General features: G+C 29.8%; 1 protein-coding gene across 1 annotated transcript in view; it reads right to left on the bottom strand.

The window, feature by feature from the left end:
• Positions 1-7,600: 7,600 nt before the first annotated feature.
• The window catches only part of LOC111624157 (nose resistant to fluoxetine protein 6-like), a 32,910-nt gene continuing 22,076 nt past the window's right edge, over positions 7,601-18,434 (bottom strand). Inside the window, exons 13-16 of the mRNA XM_023366954.1 lie at positions 15,570-15,690; positions 14,627-14,813; positions 14,416-14,558; positions 7,601-8,011 (exon numbers count right to left, since the gene is read on the bottom strand). Coding sequence (XP_023222722.1) covers positions 7,814-8,011; positions 14,416-14,558; positions 14,627-14,813; positions 15,570-15,690 — 649 coding nt within the window. The 3' untranslated portion in view covers positions 7,601-7,813. The remainder of the gene's footprint in view (positions 8,012-14,415; positions 14,559-14,626; positions 14,814-15,569; positions 15,691-18,434) is intronic.

Below are 18,434 nucleotides of genomic sequence, written 5' to 3'. Positions count from 1 at the left end.
CGTTATTTGTTTAATGAGGACTTTTTTGTCGAGGTTGTATTTAAATGTTTTAATTAGTGATTTATCTTTCGTCCTAATCTTTTTCTTTTAAAGGTAAATTATTTGATATTTTTCTTAGAATTAATCAGAATGGAAAGTGGTCATCATTACCTTGAACTTAGATCCAATAGAAATTTAGAGCATAAAATAATTTATAACTGATTATACCTTATGCCGCTTAAAGGTGAACTTACCAGAATAATCGCCATCCATACGCCCATTCATAATAAACAAATTCTATTTTTCAGTTAAATTTAATAACTTTCTACCTGTATTATTTATTACTAAGTCGCTACTATATCGACGAACAGCTGAATTGTCACCGTAATACTGTAACTCGCATTCGATTCCAATTCTAGCATTAAAATCGCTAAGTATTAACATTAAGCAAAGAGTAGGATCTGGAACCAAGTCTACAAAACTTTTTTCCTTCTCTAAATAGACATTGAATTGTTTCATACAATGGAATATACGCCAATATTATTGGAAAGTAATAACTTTTCAAATTACTATATACGTTTTCATCTAGTTTAATTAGAATAAAGATCAAAATTGAATTTCGAAAGGGATACACTATCTTATCAAAAGATTTTCCAACTAACAATAACACCACCTTTTGGTCTTCCTACTCCCATTTTCTTAGCTGAAACCAAGACAAAGTTAAGTGATTTCCGCAAATATTCTTACTCTTTAACTGATAATTTTACAATTCAAGTCTTCGTTAAATTTATAATGTTAAAACCTTTTAACATTTTTCCAAAGTAGTTTGAAAAAAATTTCTATTTTGAGCTCTGAATATTTGATTTTTTCCAACTAAGAATACTAACCATCGTTTAATATCAAATTACTATAATGAAATCCAAATCTACGACTAAAAACATCTTGCAGACACTCTTTAGTAACGTTATAGGTGATTTTCTTTTTTTTGATAAACCAAATAATCATAATAAAATTTGTTTAAGTTAAACTTCCTCGTTGCTTGAACATAAGGAAAAATTTTCGTCGACGATCACGTGATTCTTGAATAAGCTCGTAACTAATTAGCCTATTTCAATAGAATGCCCAATAGTTATATTTTTTAAATGAATAAAAACCCGATAGGATATGATTATTCCTGCGAATAAAGCTAAATTCTATTCGTAACACTGTAGGCTCGCCTTTTTTTTATAGTTTGTATGTTAATAATTTCTTCGTCCACTACTTTCATAATTTTTAGAGAATCCTTTATGTATTCTACCAATCTTTCGTTAACAACATAAAAAAAGTTATACAGTATATCATCAGTCTGCTTTGATTTATGTTTAGTATGTTATTGGTATTATATTGTTGCAATTCCCATTTTCTATATATATCTTGTATTTCTTTCTCCAACTTTCTCACCTTTTTTCTAATGATCCAAATCGATTGTCAAATTCTTTAAACCGTTGTTACAGTGTAACTATGTCCGTTTTTAATCCTTGTGTTGGTTCAACAATTGAAACGTATGAAGCCTAAATTAATTATATCATCCGTTGAAAGATTTCCGAAGGAGAGTTACCCTCCTTCTTCTAAAAGACAAACACAAAATTCCCAATTTTTTTCAAGATTTTCCTCTTTATCTATTTACTTCTTTTACTTCCGGATTTTTGTTTGTCTTATTCGACTCCATACTACCAATTATACCATAATAGGTATAATTACCAACAAGTAAAATCGAAACAACCAAATCTTCATAACAGAACTCATCCTATTCCAATTCTACCTAACAAGACACTCTTTCACGTTAACACCACCGAATGCAAGAACGTTCATTCAGCTTTCCAATACAGAAAAGTGGATATTCTGTAAGGTGATGCGAACAAATCCGAAAAATTTTATACTTCCTTCTCTTTTCTCCAAGTTGATGTGTGAATTTAAAGATTAGGAAAGAATCGACTCCACTATGGATCTTCTGGTCGATCGCAGAATCGTTTTGTAACACGGAAAATGTTCAGGTAATTTTAACGAGTTTTCTTGTACAGGGAGGAGACACAATGAAAGTCCAAGAAGAAGAGGATAAAGATAATCCTAGTACACTTTCTATGTTTCGTTTTTAAACTTTTTGAATAAAATTGTTAAAAAAGAGTAAAATGAAATCTTTTTCGAAATGTAATCGTGGAATTTTAACATATGAGAAAAAATATAAAGACAAATTTTTCCTGGGAGAGAATGNAAAATGAAAAGTAATTATATCATACGATTTTAAGATTTATTCTATATCTTAAAAATAATTAATTATATCCCGGGAAACAGTTCAATTTTTTCCCGGAATCCCGGGACAAGCAAAAAGACTGAAAAATGAGAAACCCTATGATATACCAACTTCTTTCCCGTTGAAACATTATCAATATCACAGATGATAAAGTTAAACGAATACGGGCTAATGGATTCCCTTGCAAAAGTCTATAACAAATATCAAACCGTTGTAAACTTAACTTTCCACGTTTTATTTTATATGGTAACGAACAAATAAACGTGTGATAACACTTAAAAGTTTGTTGTCAGCCTTTCTTTTTTCACGCAACTTGTCTATAGATATAAAATCGAACGCTTTCGCCAAATTTAAAACATCCAGCAAAGAGTTGCATAACTTTCCAGGCGTAAAATACCGTTTAAGAAAAACTAAGAAATTAGTAGAGTTAAGATTGTGTGTGAGCTCATCTTCTAAGAGATTTTATTAAAAATAACTTTTATATTATTAATTATTATTAAAAAAAAGTAAAAAAAGACTTAATTTTAAGATTAGAGAATAAGATTTAAAAATTTTTTATTCGTTATTTGTTTAATGAGGACTTTTTTGTCGAGGTTGTATTTAAATGTTTTAATTAGTGATTTATCTTTCGTCCTAATCTTTTTCTTTTAAAGGTAAATTATTTGATATTTTTCTTAGAATTAATCAGAATGGAAAGTGGTCATCATTACCTTGAACTTAGATCCAATAGAAATTTAGAGCATAAAATAATTTATAACTGATTATACCTTATGCCGCTTAAAGGTGAACTTACCAGAATAATCGCCATCCATACGCCCATTCATAATAAACAAATTCTATTTTTCAGTTAAATTTAATAACTTTCTACCTGTATTATTTATTACTAAGTCGCTACTATATCGACGAACAGCTGAATTGTCGCCGTAATACTGTAACTCGCATTCGATTCCAATTCTAGCATTAAAATCGCTAAGTATTAACATTAAGCAAAGAGTAGGATCTGGAACCAAGTCTACAAAACTTTTTTCCTTCTCTAAATAGACATTGAATTGTTTCATACAATGGAATATACGCCAATATTATTGGAAAGTAATAACTTTTCAAATTACTATATACGTTTTCATCTAGTTTAATTAGAATAAAGATCAAAATTGAATTTCGAAAGGGATACACTATCTTATCAAAAGATTTTCGAACTAACAATAACACCACCTTTTGGTCTTCCTACTCCCATTTTCTTAGCTGAAACCAAGACAAAGTTAAGTGATTTCCGCAAATATTCTTACTCTTTAACTGATAATTTTACAATTCAAGTCTTCGTTAAATTTATAATGTTAAAACCTTTTAACATTTTTCCAAAGTAGTTTGAAAAAAATTTCTATTTTGAGCTCTGAATATTTGATTTTTTCCAACTAAGAATACTAACCATCGTTTAATATCAAATTACTATAATGAAATCCAAATCTACGACTAAAAACATCTTGCAGACACTCTTTAGTAACGTTATAGGTGATTTTCTTTTTTTTGATAAACCAAATAATCATAATAAAATTTGTTTAAGTTAAACTTCCTCGTTGCTTGAACATAAGGAAAAATTTTCGTCGACGATCACGTGATTCTTGAATAAGCTCGTAACTAATTAGCCTATTTCAATAGAATGCCCAATAGTTATATTTTTTAAATGAATAAAAACCCGATAGGATATGATTATTCCTGCGAATAAAGCTAAATTCTATTCGTAACACTGTAGGCTCGCCTTTTTTTTATAGTTTGTATGTTAATAATTTCTTCGTCCACTACTTTCATAATTTTTAGAGAATCCTTTATGTATTCTACCAATCTTTCGTTAACAACATAAAAAAAGTTATACAGTATATCATCAGTCTGCTTTGATTTATGTTTAGTATGTTATTGGTATTATATTGTTGCAATTCCCATTTTCTATATATATCTTGTATTTCTTTCTCCAACTTTCTCACCTTTTTTCTAATGATCCAAATCGATTGTCAAATTCTTTAAACCGTTGTTACAGTGTAACTATGTCCGTTTTTAATCCTTGTGTTGGTTCAACAATTGAAACGTATGAAGCCTAAATTAATTATATCATCCGTTGAAAGATTTCCGAAGGAGAGTTACCCTCCTTCTTCTAAAAGACAAACACAAAATTCCCAATTTTTTTCAAGATTTTCCTCTTTATCTATTTACTTCTTTTACTTCCGGATTTTTGTTTGTCTTATTCGACTCCATACTACCAATTATACCATAATAGGTATAATTACCAACAAGTAAAATCGAAACAACCAAATCTTCATTACAGAACTCATCCTATTTCAATTCTACCTAACAAGACACTCTTTCACGTTAACACCACCGAATGCAAGAACGTTCATTCAGCTTTCCAATACAGAAAAGTGGATATTCTGTAAGGTGATGCGAACAAATCCGAAAAATTTTATACTTCCTTCTCTTTTCTCCAAGTTGATGTGTGAATTTAAAGATTAGGAAAGAATCGACTCCACTATGGATCTTCTGGTCGATCGCAGAATCGTTTTGTAACACGGAAAATGTTCAGGTAATTTTAACGAGTTTTCTTGTACAGGGAGGAGACACAATGAAAGTCCAAGAAGAAGAGGATAAAGATAATCCTAGTACACTTTCTATGTTTCGTTTTTAAACTTTTTGAATAAAATTGTTAAAAAAGAGTAAAATGAAATCTTTTTCGAAATGTAATCGTGGAATTTTAACATATGAGAAAAAATATAAAGACAAATTTTTCCTGGGAGAGAATGAAATATAAAGTGTTACCTCAGGATACGAACGCCCCAGCATACGAATTTTTCAGAATACGACATGAAATTCGAACATATTTTTGTTCCACGATACGAACAAAAAACGACTTTACATTAGTTCGCAGCGCCATTTTTTATTCACTTCTGTTCATCGGTCTCAGTCCGCGTGTTTGCTTCGTCGTGGAAGGATCTCGCTCGATAAAGGAAATCTTGAGGTATTATCAGAAAGTGACTGATTTTATTGAAAAGAAACATCCCGACAAGGTTCACACTAGTCGTATTGCCGCTCGGAGTAATGACATTTGCCTAAGTCATTTTAGAAACATTTTAAAAAGTAGGCAAAGCCAAACCTCTTTGGATTGATATTTTACAAAGTGACCTCTATCTGGTGAAAGTGCTGGTGGAAGTGAAGGAAAGAAAGCAAAAAGCAGTGAATAAAAATTTTAAAAATATATATATAAAAACAACACTAATTTTTTTATCTTTTCTACGTTATTTTTAAGTTATTGTTACATTATGTTATGTAAGTTAAGTTTTAGTGTCATTTCCCCTTCTCCCTCTCTTCCGCCACCAGTTTACACTTCTACCGTCGTCTATCCTCAAAGGTAAAGTGCAAATAAAACATGTTTTTTAAAAATCAATTATTATTCTATTATGGTTATTTATACATTTACAACTACAAAACGCATTTTTCAGTGTTTTCCTTACTATAGTTATTTTTTTAATGTACTACTTAGCTTTAATTTGGAGTGTGTTTTTCGTGTTGGAACGAATTATTTGGTTTTACATGTAATCGTATGGGAAAAAATGATACGACATTACGACATTTTCATGATACGATCTCAGTTTTGGAACGGATTAATTTCGTATCCTGAGGCACTACCGTACACAGAGCAAGCAGCAAAGGATCAACACGTAGTGTTAGGAGGCAAATCTTTCGAAAGCTATACTAATACAAAACCGTGCCAAGTCAGTAAAGAATTGCGGAACAAGACTATACAAAAGATGTCAAAATTAATCAGAGTGAAAATTCTGTCCAGCCCCTACGAGTACGTGTAACAAGAAAAATGTGATTGCGTGACTTAAGTGTAATTGAAATTTTTATTTATTAAGTCGCAAGATGATCGATCGATCTGCTTACAAAATTTTAAAGTGTAAAATTCAATTTATTTTTTATTCAAAAATGTTCGAAAGTTTTGATATTATGACTATTAAAATTTTGTTTTAAAAATTCGAACGTAGCAATCAAACAACATTCGAAAAAATTGTTATAATGTTAAATGTTATCGTGCTAAATATAAAAATCATTGAACAATAAATCTCTCGAATAAAACATTTTTAAAAATTAATTTACATCTATAGGAATGCAAGTGATTACATGTTGTATGAAAATGGACATTAGTTATTGAATTAATTTACTAAAGAAATCATTCCATTGGATATCGCGTACAAAACGAATTGAATAGCGAGGTTGCGGCCGAAGTTTTCATTTCTAAAACGTGAACGTCGAACTTCGAGCGCCACTTACAAGAAGCGGCGCTCGACGTTCGACGTTCACGTTTTAGAGATGAAAACTTCGGCCGCAACCTCGCTAATAATTCCTCAAAATGCATCGCCATACGAGAAATAACTGATGCTTTACTTTTTACATTTATAATAATAAAATCGTTAATGCTTATTATTTAAATATATAGTTATGACAATGCAGCCGAACCGCCAATAACGGCCACCTCGAAATGGCAGCCATTTTCCAGGAAGGTTTCTTTTTGAGCAGAAACACATACAAAATAATCTCCAAACAAGGTCTCGCCACTAAAAAAGCTATTTTTAACCTCTCGTAAACGGCCACTGCCCTCAAAATGAAGCCCAGAATATAATAATGTACTGTTAAAAATTAGCCATTATCGATAAGTTTGGTTACTGGCTTTTACCTGGTTAATAAACTTGGCCGTAAATGTAAAAGATAAATTTTTAATTTTAGTTGTTTTTAAAGAGAAATTTGAAAAATGTTTAATTAAATTATCTCCGTCGTCAGACCACACTCTTCCTGTTTTTACGTATGTTAACGCAATTCGTAGCCTACAATAAAAGATTGATCTGTTTTTAGGAGTTCACTGCGCGTTAGATGGCTTGGTAAAATTTATTTTCTTTTTTTTGTCACTTTTACAATAACAAAAGAGTTTCGTAAACACTACATAGTGTTTACGACACTTAAGAATAACGACACGGTTTCAGATTAGAAAAAAAAATTAATAAAAGTAATAAATTAAGTTTTCCTTCTACTTATAAGACCTGTGCAATTTCCAACTCACCTCTCAACCACGGCCCCATTTTTAACGTTTTCGTCAGTGGTCGCCGTTAACTGTATTTGCAGTAATAATGCAAGGACCGAGCATTTATATAATGTAAAACGTATTCAGGGAGTGCTTATGATACCTTAACACACCCTTGATACCAAAGCAATCAGTTTTGTTACTTTAAAATAAATATAATAATTATTAATAATTTTATTGCTTTAATAGTTAGGATTTTATATTTCGATTTTTAAAAAATAATAATATAAAATGACAATATTAGTTTAACTAATGATTAAATGATTATAGGTTATAGTTTAATGATTACGCTAGTTATACGGTATAAAAAAATAATAATAATAAGTACAGATATGTTTTAACAATGGTCGCAGTTTTTGATTTTGATAATGAGTTTAAAATATGCAAATAAACACTAAAGAAATGAAATTCTATTGTCAAACTTAACAATATGACATTTCTTTGCGACTTTTACTTTCAATTTTCGTTTCAGATTGGGGTAGAGTAAAAGAAGAACTTTTTCGTTTAATGGAGAAGGTTAACAGGTGTTTTTCCAGAGAACGTAGAGGCACTTCGAATAAGATTGTTCCAACGAATGACAATATGAAGCTGATTACGAGGTTTCCGAAAAATAACCAAATCTGTAAATAATATAGTTTGACTTAAATATATATAATTTACAAAATAACGTCTTAAAAATTAACTTTTAAATCCTTTTAAAAATAACTTAATTCTATATATTAAAAATGTTATTTTTACAATCATCTATAAAAATTAAAATAACACTATAATTTATATTGATTAATAGATAAATTTCTGCTCTTCCTCTTATTCCTAGAAGAGGAAGAGCAGAAATTAAGAGTCACTTTTACGATATTCGCCACCAACTTTTATGCGGCCAAAAATTTTCTTTAAACAAACGAAACTTATATTAATTTAACTTAATTAAAACGGTTAATAACGAGATTATTAAAAATATCGAGATTTATGTACTAGTTTATGTAATTCCGTGATTTTTATGCATCATTTAATTTGTCGAGCGACTTTTTCTCTTTATAATCTATACGGGTGGTCTCGTCAGTAAAATTTATAACAACGAAATACTAAATTCATTAATTATTATTGAGAATATTACGAAAAATAAATAAATACGTTTAACATGTTGCGTGTCAGACAAATTCTTTGGTTGTATCACTTTGGGCAGACGTGCCACCCCCGTCGCGGGACACGATAAACAAAAATACAACTGCAGATAACATGAAATAAATATTTGGATTTTTACTATTAAATTATTCTAACTTTCTAATTACACATACAAAAATGTTTTAAAAAATTGAACGAAATCCGTTTGTTCATTATAAATTAAACTACACTTTATGAAATTTTTTTTCCATTTAGTCGGATTTACACTGAACGCACTTACAAGTAAATCAGTTTTGAAGATTACTACTCGAAGACAAAACGTAGATGATTATCAAAGACATTAAAATATAACAAACGTGAATTTGTATTTTGTATTTTAATTTAGTCGTAATTTTCGCTGGATAAAAGAAAATTTTCCTAATTCAATAAAGGATTAATTTACGTGTGTTTCATATAATATTTGAATAGATGATAAAGTTAATAATTCTAAATAATATTCTAACGAAGCCAAAAGATAATTCCTGGGCAAGAACGTGTCTTTTTTTTAACATTATTGAAATTGTACAAATCTATGGCGGATATTTCCAGATTCATCACTCGTAACTTCTCGTAGACTGTTCTATTGTCTTCTAATATTATTAGTCGCCTGTGATCTGCCTAAAATGTAGAGCAAATTTGGAATTCTAGGGTAAGTTTCCCAGAAACTTGAAAGAAAAAGAGTTAACACGTTTTCTTTCCAAGGTCTTTAATTAACAGTTGTTATAAAATGCTGTTAAACTGAATTAAAAACATGAAACAATTCTTATCTTTAACATTATAATGGTTATTATCATACATTAAATAAAGTGATAAAAGATATTAAGTTTTATTACTAATTTTTAATATTTTGAAATTTATTTATAATATCTAAAATATCTCTCAAAATATGGAAAACCAGAAATATACCCTAAGAAAGTAATAAATTAGATGCTTAATTTATCTTCTAAGTTTACTTTAACTCGAGGCAAGATTAAAAGGTAAATAAGATACGGGATAAGTATTTATGTAATTAGAGAATGTGAAATGTGAAAGACCCAACCGAATATAAATATATTTCTTCTCTGATTTACTGTTACTTTCTTTTGATGAATAAAGTTGTAGTTTGGTCATTGTTTATTTATTAAGCTCAAGTATTTGCACAGAAGACATATACACACAAATATTACATTGTATTTGTTATTCGTTTGACCTTATAATCCTCATTAAGCGCAACAGAAAAATATCTTTACCTCATTGTACGTTTCTATAATTTAGTGAACAGAAAACAAACGAAAAATAAGTTATGTTGGTTCCAAACAAGAAAAAAACATATAAATTTAAGTAAGAAATGAAAAATTAATATTAATAACTAATATCAGTCTTTGTAATTTTATTTACATAAAACAAATATTTAAGTTTCTTGGTAATATAAATGAAAAAATTAATTTAAAAAATTAGAAATATATAAAACATTCTTCTGGCAGAAGACCAAAACTAAGAAAAATTTATATATAAAAAGCCAAGTTGTTTGTATCAACAAATAGACTGCAGTACCATTTAATTATTTCCACAGAGTTTACAAATTTAGAATATTCTTCAATGCTTTTCACTAACTCGTATATATTCTAGAACAAACAAAACATGTAAAAACAACGCGATGAAATTATATTTTTATTACTTTTTAAAAATTATAATTTATTCGCGTAACATTAATTTTAGACTTGTAATTTATTCAGTTTTATTATTTATAAAAAAAAACAAATCTTGGAAAAATTTTTAGCTAAAATCTTAAGCAAATTTTAGGATAATTGTAATAAAAAAATATATAATTAATATTCTTTCGAATGTCTTTAAGTAGTAAACTATAAACTTATTTAATAAATTAGCCATATTATAATATTTGGCATTTTATTATTATTATTATTATTATTTTAGTTTAAATTTGTTACATCGTAAAATAGCAGGTACATACTGTCAAGCCTCTGACCAGGCTGTAAGCCTAGAAACAAGAAACAACGATCAAATGTTACCGAATGTTAAAATAACTTAGTAATGTGGCAATTGTTAATAATTACCATTTTCTGAAAGGTCAAGTAGAGGAGAAAGATACGTATCCTCAAGGCTTTCTGAACATATAGGCCTATTATGAAATGTAAGTACAGAGACGGCTGTCTCTTGTCCGTTAAGCATCTTATGCACTATGAAGAATGGCCAGATTTTGGGCGAGGAAAAATACGATTGTATAGTGTTTTATAAAAATTTTTTTATAGAATATAAAGTAATTTAATGAAAAAACAACGCCTTTTACTAACGAACAAACAAAACGTTTTTCGAAAACAAAACAAAAAAATTATAAATCAATATGTGACAATCATTAAAATATAGCCGAATAATCGTTATTGGTTAGAATAGGTAAAGTTGAGGGCGACAGATATATAAAGTGTCTGGGAAGGCAAATAAGCTAGAACCGGTCTCGACGGGTGAGGCAACTACCTAGGCGGCAGAACTTAGAAGGCACCGAAACAAGCAATCGAGTTTTCGATTTTGCGCATTACAAAGGACTTGTTATATGACCAAAACTGAAAGTAACAATAGGATATTTATACGTATAACGAGAATTTCAGGTTAGTTTTTTGGTAAGATTATCAGAAAGACGACTCGATATTTTTCTACGACACGTGCGTGACATTGATTAGCATTAGTAAGAAACAAATACAATAAACTGTGAACATCCAAACGCAAAAACTTAAATGTGAAATGTATGCTAAGAGCAAATGAATAACAAATAAAAAATTAGCGATAATACGTTATAATTACCTTCCCGGCTCTGTTATCTATAACAGATGGAAGGTATGACCATCGGTCATAAAATGACTCCCCAAGAATTTTTACATTTTTAGACTCGAGACACCTCGAGAGACTTCGAGAAAAGGCAAAAAAAGAAAAATCGTAAGTTTTTTCTGTATGTATGAATGTGTGTGTGGATAATTTTGTTTATTCTTTTTGAAGTCTAATAACTCCTGTGTTTTTTGTCGAAAATTTCTGAAATTTTACAGGGAGATTTGTGTATTAAAGGATTCATGCTATTAAATTTTGATGATTAAAGGTCGAGGAGTCGGGAGATAAAAGGAATCGTGTGTCATATCTGCAGTAGGGTCGGCGTAATGACAATTTTACTCGTTATTGGGCTGCATTTTGAAAAAATTGCAGATTATAAATTCCACTGTTGTTCGTCTGTCCGTCCATCTGTCTTTGCTTAATCTCGAAAACTGAGATAGATGGATGAATACTAGACCGGATATGGAAACTTTAGAGCAGGTGGCCCCGATTAGCTATATACAAATATACGAACTTCTGGTGCAAACTGGAAGTCACGTTATTTCAATTCAAAATTTTCCCCCGAAAAGTGTCAGATAGACTATTTGTTGTTAAAGGAAAAGTATGATGTACGGGAGCACTATTAATTTAAGGTGAAGAGCTTATATTTTAAATTAAATAAATTTAAAATATGATTAAAACTCGCAACCCGTCATTGAGACGATGTCACAATAAATAATTGCTCGTTACATTTACAATTTTTTTTTATAAAATCTATCCCTACCCTCAAAAATTAAGCTTTTTGACATTTTATAATAATTAAAAATATAAAAAGTTTTTAATAATAAAATATCGTAACTAATGGCTCCACACACGCAATTTTAAATGTTGCCGGAAAAGTTAAGCAACTTTTTACTGAAATTTTTTTTGTACAGACTTTCTAAATAAGGATACAAAAATGTCCTCTGCCACAACGCCATCTATTTCCCACAACAGCACAGAAGTTGCAAGATGCCAAGGGGTTTAAATTAATGAATATGACAGAATTTTTTAACTTCTTACAAGTTTTTTCTAAAATCTCAAACATTTAGACTATAAATAAATATTATAACAACTATATTTATTAATCGTATTAAAGGATGGTGAGGATGAAGGTATTATCTCTTCTTTAAGTTTCATTAATATCTACTGGCATTAGCTTAAAAACATTAAGTAAGAGTCCCGAAAGTCTTCTTAATTTTATATATACTAAAGATCGTATTTGTTCGTTTCCAAATGTTAAAGTCAGTTTCCGTATACTTTATACATTTTGCATAATTGAACTTGAATCAGGGCGCTAAGTATGAATTTTGCCTCGGAAAAAACTGTTTGGCACGGTTCTGTGTCCTGTGTAAGAATTTTCAAACAGTTATTTTTAATATTTTCAGATTATCGAAAATGTTTCTGAACGTTTCTAAATATTCTTAAATACAATTAAAACACTTTTATTCAAAAATATCTTAATTATTATTCAATGGAAGATACGAATAGATATAAAAGAGAAAAATACTTGACATCATTATGATTTCTTTGCACGACTTGTATGCAAATAGAGAATGGATAACAAAAAATCAAGTATGATAAACTGAACAAATAAATATAAACGTAAAACATACCTAAACTATATGAAAAGAAAACAAGAATAGATATGAATAGATATCAAAGATCTGCATTAACTTTTAAATTAAATGAGGACAAGAACATTTCTTTTTCCACTCATTTCTTTTTACTTATATTATTCATACTATGTACTACATAAGTATCATTGAATAATAACATTTCTATTGCAACTTGAAACAACGTCGTATTTGCCAAAGTGTATATCATAAAAGATCGGCACTTACCGAATGCGTTTTGATAACGGTTCACTTTAGTCTGCAAACTACTTTTCGTTAGCTAAGTGCGTAAACAATCCAAACGCTAGGTGCCATCATAAATTAGTTGTAAAGATTGTACAAGCTCTGTGAGAGAAACAAGTTGTGCACATGCTAATCATTTAAAAAATAGGTAAGGAAACGCTATAAGTCCTATGATTAGGGTTTGGGAAAGCTATATTAGAAGAGCGAATGCTGGTTCAAAAACTACGGAGTGATTTGATAGAGAATTCCCGTCAGTCATTCCATTCTGTCCAAAGTATTTTCCAAATACTGTATACAAATTCGTTTTAATCTTTCATTATTAAGATCAATTCTTCAAGGTTTTTTCATTTGCACGCTCAAATAACATCTTTATTTTTGTCATAATTGGATGTAAAGGAGGGAGACGTTATCTTTAGACAGTGACACAAAGAAAGTTTTTGCAATTCTCTCATTTACTTGCTGAAAACTCCAAAATTGGAAACATGCAAGATGTTTGTATGTATGTATGTATGTATATATAATACAAAAAAACTCGTAATACTCATATATATAAACACACTTAATGAAGTTAATACAGCAAATAGATAAGGCGATTTAAGTCTCAATTGTTTTCGCTGTTTTACTATTATGGATCGAAAAATATCTAACTAAAAAAGTCAGCAGATTTAAATATGCACAACATTAAAAGAAAATTCTTAAATCCGGATATTAAACCAACAAAAGCTCACACTGATAAAAAAAAACTAAGCCCAGTTTAAAAAAAATTTTTTTAATATTCGACATTTTATCCAAACAGTCTTTCACTCCGAACTAAACCTATACTTAAAAGACGAATCCCTTTATTTTAATAACAAATAATCGCAATAAGTAATTACCTCGATAATCGAAAACCAATAAAATAATCAAAGTTCTTGTATTATTTTATTGGAATGATATTTCGTATAAATTGGAATTAGATCGTTTATCCAATATTCGTATTTAAATCAATTACAACTCTGATAAAAATCCGATATTAAGACATACCGAGAATGATGTAACGGTTTTAATCATTGTATAATTAATAAAGAAAGTATTGACACATTACGAACACGAGATCTTAAAAGTTAATAGACTTAATAACAAAAACTATTAGAAACTACATCGACATTGTAAAGCTGTTTATAACTTACATAAACTTGATGATCTGCAAACACCATTGCTCTAGATCTTGCAACGTAATGCATCTGAACGTATATATGTATTAAATAAGCTATAAACGTGCACCGACTTAAAGGGATCAAGGCTTTCCACGACAGCAATTTTGCGACAAAACCTGCAAGAAATACAAATAAAATTTGAACTTAAACTAAGAGAAAATAAAATAAACACTAAAAGTCTTACCTCCGTTTTCTGTACAACACATTATCGTTAACCAAGCTAAACCTAATGCCCAAGCAGTTCGGTGAGTGGAGGCATAAAGAACAGTTATAAATGTTCCCGGTAAATATCCTCTGTTCCAGTCGTAAACACCGTACAGTGACAAGCAACTAAATCCAATTGCAACTAACCAGCCAAATACGTTAACTCTCTAAAAAAATAATAAAAAATATTTACTTTATCGAGTAAAATAAATAATTGCATTTTCAGCAGTTCGTAAATTAAGTGTTTAAATAACAAAAACAATTAGTTATAAGATTATTTTTAAGGATTTAAGAAGATAAATGTTCAATTTATTATATATATACTTTCGTAATATTTCTTCTCATTACCGTAGACAAACACAAAGATGCAATGGAAATATATTTATAAAAATCTAATTTATAATTCCATTTATAGACGAAAATTAACTTATTGCAATAGGTAAGTTGTTTTACTTGATTAAAATTCAAAAATGATTTAATTCTAAATATTGAATAAATACGACGTTCAATAAAAGACTAATTTCAAGTACTTAAATTAGAAATTCAGAAAGATAACTGGAGTCATTTGCAAAATTAGTAGTTGCACTAACATTACAGTAAATATAAAGAAAACATTATTAATTTTAATGTTCGAATAATAATTCCATTCTTATATAGTATGCAATAAGTATGATATATTTATGGAATAATGATTATTTAAATATTTCAATCGACTTTGTATCTATTACCGAAAGAATGCGATCTTATTTTGCATTTATGCAGTGTAAAAATTTATTTGAGGAAACTCGCTTCTGCCATTAAATAAACGAAAGTAACGAAACTATATTATTTGCTAAATTCGTCTATATTTATCCGTATTCATATTTTAATTAAAATTATAATTTAAAAAAAAATTAATAACGAAAAGGAATATTTTTCATCACCTTGGTAGTCTTCAAAGTGCTGTATTTTTCCACAAAATATCCAACAGCAAACCCAACAAAATATGGTCCGGCATGAGCGTAAGGTTTAAAATATAATTCGTGATTAAGGTTCTTCCTGAATCTGAAATAAATGCATCGTATGTCAGAAATTTTCAGTAAAATAAATCCTTTAACTTACAGTAAAATTTTTTGAAATAAAAAAATGTATTTAATATGAACTTAAATAATATTTGTCATTATATTAAATGCGAAAGGGAATTCTAAAAGACATTTCTGCTTGTTTAAATTTAACGTTTTAAAATTATTTAGACTAATCTTAATGTTATGCTCTACCCTTACTGTTACGCTTACTCTTAATGTTATGCTCTCCTATGCTCCTATTATTATTATTTTACCTAGCATTTATAACTTTAGTCTATTCTGCCTTCTTGCGGTAGTTAGTTTATGAGAATTATGCAATATGTTCTGGAAAAGTTATGCCAGGCTTATATCTTTACTCGGTAGATATACAAATTTAGATATATTGATACCTGGTACATCTAAAATTTGAAAATTTGTCCTTTTTACACTACATGGAGAGCCTGTAAACGAATAGATTCCACTGCGTGATTATGTGATCCTGAGATGTAAAAAAGACAAATATGCACACTAAATTCCTATATCTTCTGATGGAGAATTTAGTAATTTTCCTTCTAGTATTATGGCTTATACAAATTATACTTATATTCTATTCAATAAGGAGTAAAATCTACACTTGGATGTGTATAAATAAACATCGTATAATTAAAATAATTTAAATATATATTCTAGATCAAATTAAACGTTTAAAATAAATATTTATAAAATTGTAACAAAATTAAATATATCTTTAGAAAAAATATTTTCTGCAAAATAAAAATAAGAAACAACGAGTAATTATTTATTGTGACATTGTCACAATGCCGGGCTACAATCATATTTTTAATTTATTTAATTTAAAATATGTTTTCCGCCTTAAATTAGTAGTGGCTCGCTCCTGTACATCGTACTTTTCCTTTAACAGTAACGTCGTGTCGGTCATCTATCTAACAACTTTTGGAGGAAAATATTTTAATAGAAATAACATTACTTTCGATTTGGATCGAAAGTTCATTTATCGGTACTTCCTGCATTTACGGTTTCCATATCCGGTCTCGTCTTTCATCTACCTAACCCCATTCTCGAGATTAATTAAGGAAAGACAGGAGGACAGACGGACGAAAACTGATACAAAAGTAGAATTATAATTCTTAATATTTTACCCTCTTTGTAGATTTATTTACATTTTTAAGTATTTAAGTATTCTAGTTGATCAACTTGTTTTAGTATCAAATTTCAGTATTTTTTTTATTGTCCTACTGTCAAAAAAATGTTTATCGCAGTTTCATAAAAAGTTAGTTATTTTGGTAACTCGTTGTCTTGATTACAGCACGATAAATTGCAATAGCAAACTTGTTTTATAAAAAAGCAAATAGCTTAGTATCTGATATTCGCTTATGTTATTTCCTGTTATCCATCCTCCTTATATCTTTCCTAGTTATCGTTAATAATATGAATGGCTTCCAATATAGTGTTTGCCCTAAACGAGCTGCACAAAACTTTCATTTATTATTAACAATGTTTTATGTAATTTTCATAGTTAGTTTACTTTATTTTTATTTAGTAAGTTATATTTTTTTAGTTATTTCTTCGAACTCTTTTATGTTTCTTATTAGAGAAATTCGTTATCATTTTCGTGTTGAACACTCTACTTTAAAATCTAAACTGAATAAGAAGTGACTTTTATATAGAATTACTTTAATTAAATTACTTATTTGATAACTAGTGAAGTGCTTTATTTAAAATTGTGAGGGACGAACAGACCCACAATAAAGTGTTATTTTAAATTTTAAGTATTGGAAACTTTAATCGGTTAAATTCGAACGTTTTATCGAGTTAGGCTAAAGGCCATAAAAATTATTTCTTACGGGGTTTGTTCCTTGTTGAGTCGGATCAAGTTAGTCAGGGATGTGTCACCAGGAACTTTGAATGGAAAAGACATATTGGACGGGCGACCGTTAAAGGCCATCACCTGACCTCATGGAAAAAACCCAAGAGGAAAAAAAAAGAGAAAAGAAAACGATCCCGAGGTCAGTCGTCATCCGAAGTCCCTCTACAGGAGTCGTCATCCGAAGTCCCTCTACAAAAGTCGTCATCCGAAGTCCCTCTGCAGAAGTCGTCATCCGAAGTCCCTCTGCAGAAGTCGTCATCCGAGGATTAAAACCGTGATCCAGGATTCAAACCGTGCCCAGGATTAAAACCGCTACCCAGGATAAAACCCGTGCATCAAAATTCCGAAATAACACCTTGACAGAAGTAACACCGTGTCTCCTTAAGAATCTCACCCCACTTCCGTGCTTCCACACCTCCGAGATCCAATTAACGGACAAGAACTAGTGGAAAGACCATTTCAGAGGAGTCAAGAGTGTCATCATACTACAGATCTGCGACCTAGGAAAAAGAAAGGTATTTATCAACCCGCGATTCGGTTGTAAACTCTCTCTCTCGAACGGAATAGTATAATTAAGTCCGCTAATATGCCCGATATCTCTGTATTTTCTTTGTTTATTATTAAAATGGAATTTTTGTTAGAACATATGGAGTCCGAGTGAGTCACTTCCTCGTCTCTCTCCTCACCTCTACTCCGAATCCAAGCGCTCACACGCTACCGCTCGCGAATCTTTAGACTTAACGTCGCGATTTCCGAGTCCCCTAGAGACTCGGTGGTGTCATCCTGACAGGGCGCCAAAGAGGTGCCGACCCTACGGTCACAAAATTATAATTCATTGAACATTGAACATTTGCGTT

The sequence above is a fragment of the Centruroides sculpturatus genome, unplaced genomic scaffold (genome assembly GCF_000671375.1).
Source record: "Centruroides sculpturatus isolate CEXI.00-Female unplaced genomic scaffold, Cexi_2.0 scaffold380, whole genome shotgun sequence".
Taxonomy (NCBI): Eukaryota; Metazoa; Arthropoda; class Arachnida; order Scorpiones; family Buthidae; genus Centruroides; species Centruroides sculpturatus.
The sequence above is the reverse complement of the archived record's forward strand: the minus strand, read 5'-3'. Positions and strand labels throughout refer to the sequence as shown.